The 17206-nt window shown below is 40.7% G+C and overlaps 1 protein-coding gene across 1 annotated transcript; it reads right to left on the minus strand.

Annotated features, from left to right (window-relative positions):
• Positions 1–3679: 3679 nt before the first annotated feature.
• stxbp6l (syntaxin binding protein 6 (amisyn), like) lies at positions 3680–17206 on the minus strand. The gene is made up of 7 exons (XM_034195675.1): positions 17024–17206; positions 15423–15590; positions 13895–14025; positions 13495–13798; positions 12843–12941; positions 4881–5038; positions 3680–4757 (listed from the first exon to the last, which is right to left on the minus strand). The coding sequence occupies exons 2-7, from the start codon at positions 15574–15576 to the stop codon at positions 4734–4736; spliced, it is 870 nt and encodes a 289-aa protein (XP_034051566.1). The 5' UTR covers positions 15577–15590; positions 17024–17206; the 3' UTR covers positions 3680–4733.

The raw sequence follows: 17206 nt of genomic DNA on the forward strand, positions 1-17206 counted from the left end.
GCTGTAAAGTTGGGCATTTTAACATGGGGGTCTATGGAAATTGCTCCTTTCTGCAGCCATCGCCTATCGGCCAATATATGAACTGCAGTGTGTGGCACTTCCGTATTGGCTTCCCGGCTCTACCCCACAGTTTGCCGCTTGGTTCACACCAAAAAGAGCCGGTACTAAAATTAGTTCATGATAACCTTTTTACCCCCACGAAAGTCCCTGCTAGAGAGCAGGGACTTTCGAGCGGCTCTCTTGTGAGAAAATAGCTATATTTCTGATTGGCTGGGCGGATTGCAAACCACGCCCCGTAAAACTCCCAAAAGTTTTGTGAAGCCGCCATTTTATTATCCTCGCATTAGCATTATTAGCATTAGCATTAGCCCAGCGCAGAAACGCAGAGAGACTAACTTATGGCAACACAAAATAAAACATGGGAGCGGTGGAGATGAGGAGGTGTCGGCGTTCTGCCGATTTACTCGGAAGGCTTCAGTAGAAGCTGCTGGGAGTCCCAGCAGCTTCTACTGAAGCCAGTCCCCAACTCCGGGGACTTCCGGCCGGGGACTTTGGGCGGCAGTATACGGCGTGAAGTGGTTTGCGGCCTGCCAGTAAACCCAAAGCAGAAGAAGAAGAAGTGACGTCAGCGGCTTCATTTGCCCTAATTCACCCCCAGGGACTTATTCCGGTGTGAACGCGATCTGAACTTAGTTCATGAGAACTAAAGAGTTCTCATGAACTAAGTTCTCATGAACCTTTGTGGGAAAAGTACTGCGGTGTGAATGCGCCTATTAGCTTCATCACCAACATGTAGGCTTAGCATAGATGATAGACCTGAGTCCTTATTTGCAATTTCCAGATTAACCACTTCTCACACCACCTTTAACTTGAAGGATGTGGTAGAGCACTTCCTGGCTTTATCCTGAAATGTTGCGACTTTGACACAGTCTAATCACCGTAGTTTGCGGTCGTCATGCCGACAGTGCACCGCTGGCGTTGCTTCTCTGATGTGCTGGATGGTCCTTGAACGCAGCGTCGTCTCTCGCTCCAGTCTCGTTGTCTTTCCCACCCGCGCTGAGCAGGCGAGTTCTCACTGTAGCTCTTTTCACGACACAGACACAGGTCGGTTCTTTAAAACGGGCGTTTATTTCTTGGGAGTTTTCATCCTGTAGCCTTCCCTCTTCCGTTACGCCGTGAGAACTACAACACCGAAATGACACGCATACATAGCCAAACACATTAGCATATTGTGCTACACATATGAATGAAAACAAGAAAATGAAAACACAAAACAAATACCTCGTTGGCCGCTTGTCGTGAAAGGAGATGAATTTAGTTCCTTTTCTGCATAACTTCGTCACAAACCTCCCGTCACACTAAACTTTATCACATATCTCAGTAGAGCTTCAAAAAAGACGTCAACCCACGTTGAGTTGTACAGTGTAACAGCAAAACACGCAGTACAAGCACATAAACAAACATTAGTTCCTAGACACAAGAAACACATACGCATATCGGCCCAGGATGTAAAACAAACTGTATTAAATCATGCCATATTTAACAATTATAAAATAACATGAAATAAAGTATTCATTTATCCAATTGAACTATGACATTAACCGTGTTACTCCTTTTAATTAAGGCAACTTCGTTACGTCATTTACATTATTGTTTGTTCCAATTATGGAACTTCATACTTCCTGTTACAGAGACCTTAGTTTATCTCCTCCTGTTTTTTAAAGACCTGATCCCACTTGGTGATTCTTTATTTCTAACTCGCCAGGTTGCTCGAGGTCGTTATTGAACCTGTCCCTCTGCTGGTTTAATGGTTGAAAGGAGAATTATCATCTAAAGTTAGGGACCGTCCTAAAAGTGCAAGCAAAAGGCCCAAGAAACATTATTAATCTGCTAATGCCTTTTTTCTTCTTCTTCCATTTCACATATAATCTGTGTTCCATCTTTATCTCCACTGGCTAAATGTGTGACTTCATTTTTTTTTGTTACATTTTATAGCACACTGAGTTATAACGTCCCTTTTGTCCTGCCCTTTATTTACCATTATTACATGGTTTAGTTGAATACTCGATTCTGATAGGTCATTTCAGAACACGTGACACATTGTTAATCCAGAACAGACAGACCGCTGTCAAGGATTTATTGACCGTTGTTAAGGACTGTAAGAGTTGGTGAGGTCCTGATCATTTATTCCGGGAAATTACTCAGACCTACTAATTGACCTAACCGAAGTTATTGAGTCTATGTACGTTTACTGGTTGGCTCAGATCCACCAACGTCAGCAAGATCTCACCTCTATTAACTAACTCCCCGAAGAACCAGGTTAAATTAACTGCTGTTTCAATTCAGACAACTCTCTTAAATCTGTTTAAGCGATCCCGAAGGATTTTGATATCAGTAATGAGGTGTGGCCCTACCTAAGAGTGAGTGTGGCAGGGTGCAATCTTACCTTTGAAGCAGGAGAGGAGAGCGCAGATGTCTTTTAAGTTGTCCCAATCCAAAAGGTGGGATCAGTTTATTTGAAGAAAAATAGGTCCAAACTAATACAGGGTTTTTACCTTCTCTCTTTACAACATGATACTCATACTAAAACTATCATGCTGTGATCATGTTCTAATATGAAACCTCAATTCACAGTTTTACATTTATTACCAAAATGTTTAACTTCAACTGCCCAATTCAGTTGTGATTTTTATAAAATTGTAGAGGTCTTATCTCATAAAAGACCGGTGTTAATAAAAAGCTCATTCAAACTTTCATTCACCAAAAACAGTTCATTTTCTCATTTAGCTCCTTTCCTATCATGTAGAGAATTCGAACGGCACTTATCATGGCTTCCACTGAGGGACTTCCGGGTCATTTCACTCCGTTAGGAAGGTTCCTAAGCTGCGCATGTGCGAGATGGTCCGCCATATTGGACAACTCCGTACGGCATCCCAAGTAGGACACTTGACACAGTGGCTTTTGGCAAGAAATTGGCTTTTGGCGAGAAATGAATTTAACTTGTGTTAGACAGCTATCATACTGAATAAATATGTACTGTGAATGTATGCAAAAATGTATGGCATTATGTCTACCTGAAGTTAAATCCATTCCTCACTTATTCTGAAAATGTACTTAACCCCAAATAAAAGAACCCAATAAAAAGAGTTGTTGAATAATAGTGAAGTCAAGTTGTAATAACAAAAACTCATCTCTCTCGAGTTTTCTTTTTGAGCTTTGCCAAAAGCCACTGTGTCAAGTGTCCTTCTTGGGTTGCCGTACGAATTGTCCAATATGGCGGACCATCTCGCACATGCGCACTGCAGATCGGGCAGAGCTGCAGATCGGGTAGTGACAAGGGCTTAGTGTACATACATTTAGATTGAGAAGGATATGTTTAAAAGCACATTATAAATCTCAGAGAATAATAATTCTGACATTTAACATAAGAATATATTTTATTTCTATATATATATATTCTACATTATCATCACAATATTCAGCTGAACCACTTTTCCTCTCTTTACTCTAGATTCTACTCTATATACAAATGTACTTACTGTATACATTACTACATTGTAAATCTATTTGATGGCCAATTAGGGTGTGATATTCACACTTACAAATCTAATTGAATTTTGCTCTGTGAGCGCCATCTGCTGTTCACAGCTGATGTGAAAAACACAAGCAGAGCTCAGCATTCAGGTAAAGGCTTTAATGGTTCACAGAGAAGAGTGGACACACTGTCATTGAGTTAGCACAACAGAGACATATTCACATCACACACATTCAACTGTAGCCAAAAGTAATAAAGAAAACGTAAAATAACAAGTGATCAAAATTAATTTAGTCAATGAATCAAAAAAATCTAATAACAAATATTAATTTAGTTTAAAATAACAGACTCCACACAGTGTTTGCATCTGCATTACAAATAACTGAAAGAAGAGATGCAAACATTAAGTCAACATTTTGCTTGAACTCAACCTTTTCTACTTTTTGATTATAGACTCCCAATGTTAATCACTCCTATAAAGTTGTGTGACTGCATCTTGCAAGGTGTTGTCACCCGCCATCACAGTGACAGAATCATTACAAATAGAGACAGACAGATAGACAACAGACAGATAAATAGACACAGACAGAAGTATAAACACCTGGAGAGTACTTGTCGTTCCCGCCACAGTAGGTCTCTCTGGGGGCTCATTTTGCCCCTGTGATACACACAAAAACTCAGAAGGTGAAACAGTACCAGCTTTGTTGTTGCGGTTGTTAAAAACAGGACACACACAGACGGAAGACAGTACAGCAGACACAGTATAGAGTAACAGTTTGAGTGTTCGGGACACATCAATATGTCACTGCACTCCATACTTTACACACATGTTAGCAACACAGATCGACGGCAACAAGTGGGGTGTTACTTTAAATCAAACATTTAGTGCAATTAATTCCAAAGAAGAAAAATATTATTCAATAAGAGCCGTACGACCCTGTGACACAGATCTTAGGTTAGGCACATCTTTTTAATCCAAAATATGAACGAGTCAAGGAAGCTGTGCATGGCTTTTCAATACATTTCCAATAATTGTAGATTAAATTCAAAAGTCCAGCTTTTTTTCTCTTGAAGAACAGAATATTCATTTGAGGCACATTAAGCACAACGTATTTCGTTATTTAAGACAGTGTTAGTGTTGCTGTTACAGGATTCATCTTTAACGTCCTGGAGGATTTCATTCTTCATCCAGCAGTCTTCACTTTGAATACTTCAGGGCCAGCTAAACAAACAAACAGAAAAGCATTTTAAAGTCTGAAAATGTTCATCTTTATACCGTAGCTGATCAATGATTTCTCTTGTTGGAAATATGTATGTTGTAGAAACAGCTGTATTTGCACGTCACCTTGTGCGCAGTGTCTGCAAACTGCTGGGCTTTGTGCATCAGCTCCACAGTCTTGTCCTCGGTGAGACTCAGCTTGTCTCCACGCTCCCCCAGAGCCACATTCATCCTGTGGACTACATTACCCAGAGTGCTCCCTGTGACACGCTGCCCTGGTTGACCTGTTCATACACACAGAAGAAGAAAAAAGTATGTAAAGGTACTCAATGAAGAAGTCAAAGTATTACACATCCACTCTGAGGCCAGATAACCTTCTGTCCTTAGAAGGAACACAAACGTCTTCATGATCACCATCTGTGAGCTACAGTTTTAAAATAATTAGATTTTTTAGGGCTTTCTGTCGATTAAAATATTTAATCGCATGATGTCCATAGTTAATTGCGATTAATCGCAAATTAATTGCACATTTTTGATCTGTTCTAAATGTTCCTTAGAGGACTATTTTTCAAGTTTTGAATACTCTTATCAACATATGAGTGGACATTGACAAATATGCTTTATGCAAATGTTTGTTTATTATCATTGGAACAATGACAAATATTCTCCTGAATATTCTCAACACAACAACCTGGAACCTCTCTCTCTCTTTCACTCTCTCCCAACCCTGTGTACCACTGAGCCAGTTGCTCAAACAGACAAGCCTGTTTACAGTTGTCGGCGAAATGCCGCTCCTCTGTCTTCATAACAGTCAAAGCATGAGACGTTCCCACTGTGGGTCAAAATAATGCGCTGTGATGTGCAGTCGACACGTTGGATGCGATCCGAATGATCTCACGCAGTCCCTCGTCCTCCACAATGTTAATTGTCCTGCAAGCTGGAGCCACCCATTTAGCTATCGCCAGGCCCGGTTCCAGAACAAAATGACTCGGGGTGCATCTGAAATTAGAAAGGGTGCAGTGGTAAAGTGCTATTTTTATAAGTGGGGAGTGGACTTAACACCCTGGGCAGGGGTGTCAAACTCAAGGCCCGGGGGCCAAATCCGGCCCGCGACCTAATTTTATGTGGCCCGCAAGAGCTTGCAAAGAATATAATATACAATACAATTGGTGTAATTGTTGAATATTTACTTTCAATTATTTTCCCTAGACTTCTGCTTTCAGTCGTAGTTATTTAGGAAGATATTACCAGATCTGATAATAATCCAATGCCGGGACAACAATGTAATATAATACATTATTTAATATATATTTACATAATATATATTTATATTACAACCGGCCCTTTGAGTGCAACCATAATACTGATGTGGCCCGGGATGAAATTGAGTTTGACACCCCTGCTCTAGGGGGTCCTCACCTCCTCTAGGGGGTCCTCACCTCCTCTAGGAGGGTCTGGGTCCATGCTCACCCGGGCAGATTTTTTTTTAAATATTGAAGTTAAAAGCATCAATCTGGTGCACTTTGAGAGCAACATGAAGAGATCTATGGATACATCTCAACACCCATATGAAACAGAACTGTAAACAGATTTACTTTTTCTTTATGGATATTTTACAAATCACTCCCCTTTTAAGACCGAAATGTCTACATGCATAGCAGAAGATGGCATCTTTTTTACATGAATATTCCAGCCAATCTCTGCTTTGAAACCATAAGCTGCAAAATGAGCGCCTTACCCCACTGTACAGGCGAGTTGGGTACTTTTTAAATATACCTGGGCAGGCTCTGTTTAGCTGAGGTCCTCTGGCACTTGCGGGCCGTTGAGGGGTGGCGGTGTTTGGGGCAACGAAGACGGCTGCGGCTGCTCCGCCTCCGTGGGCGAGGCGGGCAAAGCCGGCGAGTCGGGCGGGAGGACCTTAGTGTCCACGACCATAGAGTGGCGAAGTCATGCCCATCTACTTCCGGTCCATGGGACCTTATTTCGGAAAAGTAATGTATTGAAGTCAATGGAGAGAGAAAACGTATCTTTCGATCCCGTTTGAATTGTGTCATGAATTACACATATGATGTTTGTCAATCTTAAAAAATAATTTCCATGTCAAAAAAGTCACAGTTTGTCGTAAAACTGTTGAAATATAAGACTATGAAAAATACGCAACTAGAAAGACTACAAATCCCAGAGTCGCGTAAGTGATGTCATAACTGTTTCCCCCCACTAAGAGATAGCTAAGATCAGCGCCATATAGTTAGAAGGCTTGTTTGAGACAAGCGAGACCTGCGCAATTTCGATCAACGTCTTGCTCGTGCGTTGCATGATGGTTAGTCATTTTGTCCGACTTGCTCTGGAGGCTCGCCTACATGAGACGTTGAAATCTCGCGGGACAAAGACGCCCGCAGCCTTGAGAGCGAGGCACGGCGAGGCGGCGCAGTTCCTCTCCACGGGCTGCGGAAGCGAAATGCTTGATGGAAAACGACTTGCTGGTATCTCGAGCTGAGCGCTCATTGGTGGTTTTTACCACGTGCTGGTGATGAAACTCTCCAATTGGCTCGGCAAAAGCTTGTTGTTGTTTTGTGTCAGTTTTATGTCGCCACTTCCATTCACATTTTTTATCATTGTCCACAATATTTATCATCATTAAATTAAAATCCATATATTTTATACTATACTTGCATTGCTTACCGTTTTCATACTTTATATATCTTAGCATATTCATACACACTGTTCATACTGCTCACATGCTGATATCTAGTGTATTCATACCCCTCACTGTTTATTCATCATTCAATTCATTCTATATTTTATTCTGTAGATTGTGTACATTACTTTTCACTTTACTGCTTGTTGCACCTGGTTAGAAGCTAAACTGCATTTCGTTGTCTCAGTACCTGTAATATGTGCAATAACAATAAAGTTGAATCTAATCTTGAGCAGGAACAAATGTATTTACTTAGTACATATCTGACATTAACGATTAAACACATGTGTGCATTCTTTATAAATGCAAACCGAGTCAAGCCGACTCCGGAGGCAGCAGTATGCACCTTCAAGCTGTTTGCAATCCGCCAAAAAACCGAGAGAAGAGAAGAAGAAGACGAAGCCGACTCCGAGCTGTCCGACTTCAGTCAAGCTTTTTGAGACCTCCCCCGGCTGCGATCGGCTATTCTCGTCTACTTTCGAGGCGAGCCGCAACGCGTCTCAAACAAGCCTAGAATCTATCTATATGGTGCTGGCTAAGATAAGATAACTTTAACAAGATGCCTGTGTGCTTAGTACCAGGTTGTTATCATACCAGCAATGGGTCTTGATCGTTCTTTCGCTTCCCGTCTGATGAAAGGACCAGGAGTGGCTGGCTGGATCAAGTTAGCTACCTAGCTAGTAGCTAGCACGTTAGTTCGCATTACAGCCTTGTCATTTGTATTAGCCTTAACATGAAGTAACATTAAGTAACCCAACATGTTAAACAGTAAGAGTAGTAGTCATATTTCGTGAACCCTTTGAAGAGTACTGTCACACTGGTGTGATCATTCAATCTTACACAATTTAAGCCCGGGGGAGAAATGCTAATGCTACATTAGCATCTGCGATATTTTCTACTTCACGCTACCTGCACAAATGGTTGACATTAAACATTAAAAAGATCAGGCAGTTCAGAGAGAATCAAAGGAAGGCAGGCAGCTTTGCATGACATTCTTCTGGACGTGTTTCATTGTGGTGATAGTGAGGGTAGGCAATCCTTTTGTTGACAAGACAGTAGTGATGGCCATCTTGGTGACGTGTGTTGTTCTGCTAGACCGGAGATGTAGTTCATTCAGCGTTTCACACAAACAAATGTGTTACTTCACAGTTTTACGACACATTTTTATTTTTTTGACTTGTAAAATTATCTTTTAAATTGACAAACATCGTGTAATTCGTGGCACAATTCAAACGGGATCGAAAGATAATCTTTCTCTCTCCATTGACTTCAATACATAATTTTTTCCGAAATAAGGTCCCATGGAGGTCCACCGGAAGGGGAGGGACTTCGCCACTCTATACTTGCCAACCCTCCCGATTTTCGCGGGAAACTCCCGATTTCATTGCCCTCTCCCGGTTTCCTCCCGGGGTCATATTTCTCCCGATTTCTGACAAAATCAGATTTACTCAGGACTGTTTCCACTCGGACTTTAATATAGCTACACAATTGTTTGGTTTCCATGGTAGCACGTCTCTTTAGTAGCGCGCGCAACTGAAAGTCTGAGAGGGTGAGGAAGATATATCACAGAAAACAGAACAAGAATCGACAACTTTACCATCTGCTCACTCCTTTCCTGTAAAATACAGGTCCAGCCCACACATGTGCTCCATCAAGGATGGTGCTTCAGGCCGCAAGTGAGTGCACTTACAACTACAATAAGCATGTTAATGTTAATCTAGTACAGCTCCGGCGATCCACTAGCACAGCACCCCTCCCCCCCGCGCGGTGGTTTTGAAATTCTCCCGATTTCTAAGGTCTCAAGGTTGGCAAGTATGTCCACGACAGTGGCCGCGGGTAACGTAATGTCCCCATGATCTGAACTGTTATTACCTGGAGTAGATGCAGTGTTGCTGCTGGGGATAAGGGCTGGTTGTTTTAACCATTTTCTGATATCCATCATTGACTGCTGTGTAAGCACCTTGCAGATGACGAATGCGCAGCGGCACAGGTCACGCGCAGCTGACATAGGCTAATAACGTTACTTACCGTTTAAATTGACCAAATAAATGCAGCAGCGATTTTATTCAACCACAATTACAATTTATTTTATTTCAACTATATTCTTCTTCTTATTATTATGATTACTACTATTATTATTATTCTTATTATTGTTGTTATTATATATGTCATATTTTTCCCTTTTTTTTCACTTCAAATGAGGGTGCATAACGACTCAACTGAGGGTGCAATGCACCCTTATGCACCCCCGTAGAACCGGGCCTGGCTATCGCTGTTGAAAGCTTGCTGCTCGTAGACGCCGTATCCAGGCGTCTCCCCGGCAAACTTTCAAGCGTGGTCTGCCGCAAGCGAGCGACTGTCAGCATCAGCTGTGTGCTTGGCTTGCTGTTTAAAAACACCTTTTTTGTATCCATATCTCTCGCAAGAATCTCCCACCATCCAACTAACAACAACAACGTCAAGCCCTTGGGCTCTGAAACTAAGAGGCGGGCCGAGGACAAATACACATGCGTTAATCGCACGTTAAAATTATTAGTGGCGTTAAAAAAAAAATTAACTTGACAGCCCTCATTTTAAAGCCTCTAATGGTCTTGGGCCTAGCAATTTATCGGCTTTGCTTTTAACCTATGAGCCCTCTAGAACCCTCAGGTCTTCTGGTACTTTTAATCATAACCAAAGTGAAAACAAAGACCCACGGTGAGGCGTCTTTTTATTATAACAGTCGAGGACAGACTTTTATCATTTCGCTTTCAACTGATTTGTAATTTATTCTTATTTGATTGTAAATGTATTCTTATTTTATTGTAATGTAATTTTTGTACATGTGTATATACTGTATACTGTGAGTTGGTATTAAATGTTCTTTTTAATCACAAAACTATGTGTTACTCGGGTTATTACCCGGGAAGGACGAGAAATTATTGTTTTTATTTTTAAATGATCTATGTGTTTGGGTTTTGAAGCACTTTGAGTTACCTTTGTGTTTGAAAATGCTTTATAAATAAAGTTTGATTTGATTTGATATAGGGACTGACATGGCCCATGAGAGCAGGTCACTACTGTCTCAAGCAGGGCTAGAGGTCAAAGTGTATGCCAATCGAGGTTAGCTGTTTTTTTGGGGCAACCTCCAAAGACTTGTATTCTATAGGCATTACTGGAAAGAAGAGGCAAAGAGCCCCTAAGAACTTAACAGAGGATCAGGAGGTTCATTGGAAGGCCACCTGGAGAAAAGGTATGCTCTGATCCTCCACGGCTGGGTCGCTGGGTGTTTTCATTTCCCTCCTTCCAGAAGAAGCTCTGTCCTGAAAGTGCTGTCAGGAGGAAAGCTCAGAAAATTCATCTGCATGCATCCCCTGGGGACCATGAATATCGCCAGTTAGAACTTAGACCCAGAAATGGTCACTGCAGTCATGTTGCAACAAAAATATGTTTAACTAAACTCCATTCAACCTGTTGAAGAACCCTAACCCAACCTGTTGAAGAACCCTAACCGACTCAATAGAGCACCACACCATCATTATCAACAGCAGCACAGCCACAGGTCGACTGAGGTTAAGCACTCGGTGCTGATGGACTGTGACTCGGAGCCTTGCTTCAGCCTGGCACGTCCCCCCCCCCCCATCACACTGGCCCTGTCAGAGGGTTCAATGGTGCGCCGGCTCCCTGTCAGTCTCAAAGCTCCGGGCTTCCTAAAGACCGGCTATTGTATCGACCCCACCGAAATAAACAAAGTCTCCTCTCATCTGACCGCCACACCACAGAGAGGCTTTCTGCTGCACAAGAGAGGTGCAGCACAGTGAGGACAATGGACAAAAAGACAGAAGGGAAAACAATCCAATGAGAAACAAGCTCAGACACTGGTATACAGTGAAGGTAGGGGGGAACAGGATCTGTGACAGGACGTTTTTAATCCCAGAATACTCAGGAAAAGTGACAACGTTCCCTAAAATTCAAAAGTTACTGAGAAAATGTATATAAACAGTATTCCGGTTCAGTGCAGAAAAATAGTTGGCAATGTTCCTTACTCGAGTATTCATCTTCTGTGCAGCCTTTTAAATAATTTGGAGATGCTTATGTGCTCAGATCCACCTTCTCTACATCCCTTTGGAACTGTAGCAAGTGTTTGTGATTGTTGCACATTAATGAATTACAGCTGCAGCGTCACCGAAAAAAGATTGCTTCTGTTTAAATGCATATTACTGATCTACACAACCTGAGTAATGGCTCACAGATTGCTCATGTTTGTGTGTGACTCTACCATGAGTGTGTGTTACGCACAAGTGTGAGCACTGTCAGAATGCAGGCTGCCACTAGGAGGCTCAAAACAGACAGGGGTTGGTGACACAGCAGTTCGTGGAATTTTGATATTACAGTTAGCACGTCCAGATTAAAATGTCTTCTTCATTCTTTGTTCAAGAAGTTTTTTACTGGAACTGAATTATCTGTAAAAGGTTTTTTTTCAAAAGCACTGTTAAAGGTGGGGTAGGTAAGTTTGAGAAACCGGCTCGAAATACACTTTATGTTATATTCCATGGAATGCTCTTAACATCCCGATAGCAATGAATATCTGAAGTGCTTTGACAAAAAATCCATAAAAAAATGTCATCTGTGGAAGCCGTGGTACTGTAAAAAGCACGACCAATCATTTTAGCCGGCCCGGCTAAAGTAACTGGATGGCCTACCTGCCTGTCAGCCTTCCATCTGTGCACAAACCTATCTCGTGCCCTCATTGGTCATGTGCGCGTTCGTGTGTGTTGGAGGAGGGGCTCTGTGAGGAAGTGGCAGATTTTTTCCGGCTGTGTATTTTCAAATTCTCAAGCTGGTTTCTCCAAAATGACCTACCCCACCTTTAACTGTTTGACTATTCAATTTAAACTTTGGCTTTGTTGCCCCCAAGGTGAAATCTCCAGCCAGTTTAAACATAGAATGCTGAAGGCGTAGGCACGGACCACGTTACAGTAAACAAGATAAATTAGGTAAATCCGGTAATGACAACAATAAGAACTCTATCACCAAATATCAAATTAATCAGCAGTTATATTAAAGTTATAGTTAACAATTTGGTGGTCCGCTTTTTAAAGCAATATTGACATGCAAATACATCCATTACTTGAGGGTAAATAAAAAAACAAAGGGATCACTTGATTTATCTTAGATTGAGTTAAATTGCATTGTATGTCGCACAAATAATACAAGACAACGCGATCTGATTGGTTGCGTACAACCACTAAATCTGGCTAAGCTGACACAGGGAACATATTACAATCTCCAACCCCCAGTTTATAACACAGGTTTTCTGATATATATAAACAACTATGAGATAAACATTTAACTTCTGCTGTATAATCAGTTAATGCGTGAATTAAGTGCTCATTTAATTACATCCTTACCCCGAGCAGGTGATCGGCTTTTGTTGGCAACCATCCTGTTCTTCAGTCGATTCATGAAGACTTTGCAGCGGAAGATCACCAGATTCATGGTGCAAGCTTCTGCAAGATCAAGGTGAACATATTACAACTGGTCACATATGAACTTCATCGGAAGTATCGCAAACCTTTACACTGACAAACTCAAACGTTGGCAATGTACTTTTTTTATTGATTAGTTGGGTAAATAACCAACAGATACATTAAAAACAATTGTTAGTTTAGAACATATTTTGTATTTGTCCATTTATACACTGATAAAACTGAAATGTTGACTTTAATTTAATGTTGTATGTCAACAGATTTCACATAACTGTATTAGGTTAGTTGAAAGCAACAATATCAAGTTGAACCAACCTAATACAGTTATGTGAAACTGTTGACATAATACATTTAATTAAAATCAACGTTTCAGTTTGTTCAGTGCATGAACTACATGTAATGCAAACCTCTACACTGAAAAAAAATGAAACGTTGACTTTAATTTAATGTATTATGTCACCAGATTTCACACATCTATATTAGGTTGGTTCAACTTGATATTATTGCTTTCAATTAACCTAATACAGGTTTTCAGAGGTTTTATCAGTGTACATTTATATATTTTTCAGTCTACCTGCTGTGAGTTTGGGTTGGCAGTTGATGAACTCTGTCTGTCTGGGAGGAACGTAGCTCTTCCTCCTGGACTGCAGGGTTCTGGGTGCAGGGACCGGTGAGGGGACGCTGCGCCCGGCTCCCACCTCGAGGGGGGCGCTCTGACTCCTCTGGCGGACCACTTTTCCTAGACTTCCTACTTTTCCTTCCCAGTAGGTCTTGCAGGCATGGTACAGGATCTGGATGAAGAGACACTTCTCTGCTGAGGAGCTGGCCACCCATTGGTCCACAGCCCCGTCAAACACCAGGTCAAACTCCGGGCAGTCCTGGGGGAGCAGGAGACAGGCCGGAGAACGCATTTAGGAGACATTAACCATATATATCCTACTGCTGTTAATAGCAGAATGTTGGATAGGGCTGACCTTGTTAGGGTTGATGCCGTTGACCTGGCGGAGCTTCTCCACCGTCCACTGGGTCCTCTTTGTGAAGGTGGAGGAGCCACCAAACTGCTTCACCTTTGTAATGAGGAGCTGATGTGGCCTTGTGTTGGTCACTAGGTAAACAGATAATATGCAAAATATGCTTTAATATCACTATTAAAAGAGTTCAATAATGGTTTTAATTATAGCTGCACAGAAGACACTGAAAATATCTTTACAAAACGTCTTAACCTTGACTCATTTATAATTCTTGAGTTGGGAATAAATGCTGAATCCAAGCAGCAGAACATACACGAACATAAGAAATGTAGCAACCCTAGAATACTAAAAGCCTCACATAAACCTGCAGAAATGCAGTAATGCAAAATGTCAACACATTGGAATCTTTTAGGACCTTCAACTCGTTCAGGGTTCTTACCACTGATATACAAATCACAAAATGCAGGCACTAGTTGGTGCTGGCAGGGAACTATTGAAAAATTGTATGTATTATTACAAAATATTCTGTCATCTATCATTTCTCAACTTCTCCTAAAGGTTTCGATTTCTACCGTTGTACCGTTTGATAATCGTTCTTGAAATCAATTACTCAACTAACTCTTGTTTTACCTATTCCCATCGTTGATATTGTTACTTACATTTTTAGTGTTATTTGTATTATAATTATTACCCTTGTGTGAACTCTTATCTGTCCTATCCTGTGTGTTACTCTTGTTGCTTAAAACCTCTTTATCTTCCATTTCCACTGACAGTTGGACCCCTGCTCTCTTCCAGCTCTTTACCGTCCTAAACAATGGCTCTGCTGTGACCCGTGACGCACCGCTCAACAATTAATCTGCTCGGAGCCAAAAACAACAGTGTTTAACTTTCACAAAAACAGGCTAAGTTTGCAAAAGTAAGGCTATAAGAAACAACTACAGTGTAAATGTGGATGCAGGTTGAATCCACACACTTGCTAAAGTTGCTAATGTGGTAACACGAATGAAGGATGGTTTGTGGTCTGTTTTTATCACCTACTGCTAACAAACTATCCATGAGCTTTGAACATGAGAGTGGCTCAAAGTGGTCAACAGTGGGGTCCCTTTGTGGCATGTTATATGACTTCCTGTCCCTTGATCCTTTGTCTTTATCCAAAAGTAATAGTATACAAGTTATCAATATGAGTTTTGTTGTGATCTTGGGCAGCAATAGGACCTCCAAAACAACAACAGACTGTTGATAGTATTAAGTATTGCAAAGAAGCAGATAGTATTAAAAATATGAAATTGTAAAATAGTATGTATTGCACATAGGAAATGAAATGTAGCCTCTTGGATGACTCCGTAATGTCCAATAATGTGCACTGTCCCTAATAAATAAACACACATAAATATAAATAGATAAATAAATAAGAATTGTTATTGCACCTCAGTGTTACAGTCTTGGTGACTGTAAAGTGATCAATAATGCACAGACTATGAATGTTAAGATCGTTTCCATTAAATGAAGAATGTCTCGAGTCAGATTGAACCTGAAACACAGATGAACGTGTTGTAGTCTCCTCCGGCTCCAGTGGGCAGGAAGGACATCCTCTTCCTCTTCCTCCTCGACACCTCCACCGCAACCAACATCCGCTCATCCCGAGGGATGAAGAGCTCTTTGTTGATGGCAGACTGAATGCTCATTGTAGTCCTGAGACCTGCACAGGGATGGGTGTGACTGTGCTTAATACAGTACGGAGTGTGTACGAGCAAAACACTGAAAGATGCTCCAAAATAAGAGCTGTTTTCTTTTGAAAAAACTCTGAGAAGAAATCGCCCGATCAGAGGAACCTGACCTCCTGATCAGAGGAACCTGACCTCCTGATCAGAGGAACCTGACCTCCTGATCAGAGCCTTTACAATACAGAAAAAGGTAATGAATCGTTCTTTAAGGACAGGACATTATGTCAAGCTAATATTCACTATAATACAACAGCATACAGCGCAACAAATGTGTGTGGATTATTTTTACAAAGGTTTACTTTGATTCTTTGAAAAGCTATTTTTCTATTATAATCATCTATTCTATTACGTGGCCCAACACAACATGAAATGGAAGACAATACGTTTTAACAAGGAGTGAGATGATATGAATAATACATTTGTCAATAAATATGTCATGGGTGTGTTTTTGGTTCTTCAATGTATTATCTGAAATGTTGAAGGGATACTATTGACTATTGATTTTTTGGGTGAAATGGTTCTGTCATCTAATCAACCAAAACTCATGCAAGGCATGTACGTACAAATAAGAATAATAAAATAGTGTTTGAAAAAAAGTATGTTTCAGTGTGTTAGACAACATCACTTACAATACAATAGATTAAATAAATGCATTTCGTCCAGTGCTGAAATGATTTTTGTATTGGTTTTTTTTGTAAAGGGACGGAAAAATAACGAGTTTATTCTCAAGCAAAAAGAACAACAATTATTTCGCTACAGCCTTACTCTGTTTCTGTAACAGTAAGCTGAGTGACTTTGTGATTTTGATCAGAGAAAACAGGAAAATAAATCAACAAATCAAATCATCTGGGGCAGTGTGCAGTGACCTCCAACCGCGTGCAGAGGAGATATAAAGATCCAAATAGTGGATTTTAAAGTTTAAAATAAGTCTAACAAATAATTAGTTGAGTGTTGATGTCATTGTATTCCTGTTTAAGTAGTTTGCTGCATCAGTCCACACATGATGGATCCTAAGAGCCAGAGGAGCTCTCTGTATAAATGGTTACTCATATCACAAAAACATCTGTAGCAATCTACTCACTGAAAAAACTGAAACATTGACTTGAATTAAATGTATTATGTCAACATATTTCACATAACTGTACAAGGTTAGTTGAAAGCAATAATATTAACTTGAACCTAATATGTTTTATTTAAATGTAATATTATTGCTTTTAAGTTAACTAACCTAATACAGTTATGTGAAATCTGTTGACAGAATACATTTAATTCAAGTCAACATTTCAGGGTATTGTATTGATTAGTTGGGTAAATAACCAACCGATAAATCCAAAACAATTCTTAGTTTACCACTTCTACAGTATATAATGTATTGTTGGTTCTACAGGTGGAGAGAGGTTTGTCCTACCTGTTGCTGTCCGGCTCTTCTGACTCCTGTAGGATCTCTGGAACAGACTGTCCTGTTAGTTTAGATAGGAGTTAGTAGCCAGCTCAATTAGTGAAATATTTCCCAGGATTCTGTCACGAACGTATCACGGCACACCAAGCGGCGTGCCTTGCTGTAAAGGCGCAAATCATCCTCAGTCCATCC

This window comes from Gymnodraco acuticeps, unplaced genomic scaffold, assembly GCF_902827175.1.
Source record: "Gymnodraco acuticeps unplaced genomic scaffold, fGymAcu1.1, whole genome shotgun sequence".
In the NCBI taxonomy this organism is placed as follows: Eukaryota; Metazoa; Chordata; class Actinopteri; order Perciformes; family Bathydraconidae; genus Gymnodraco; species Gymnodraco acuticeps.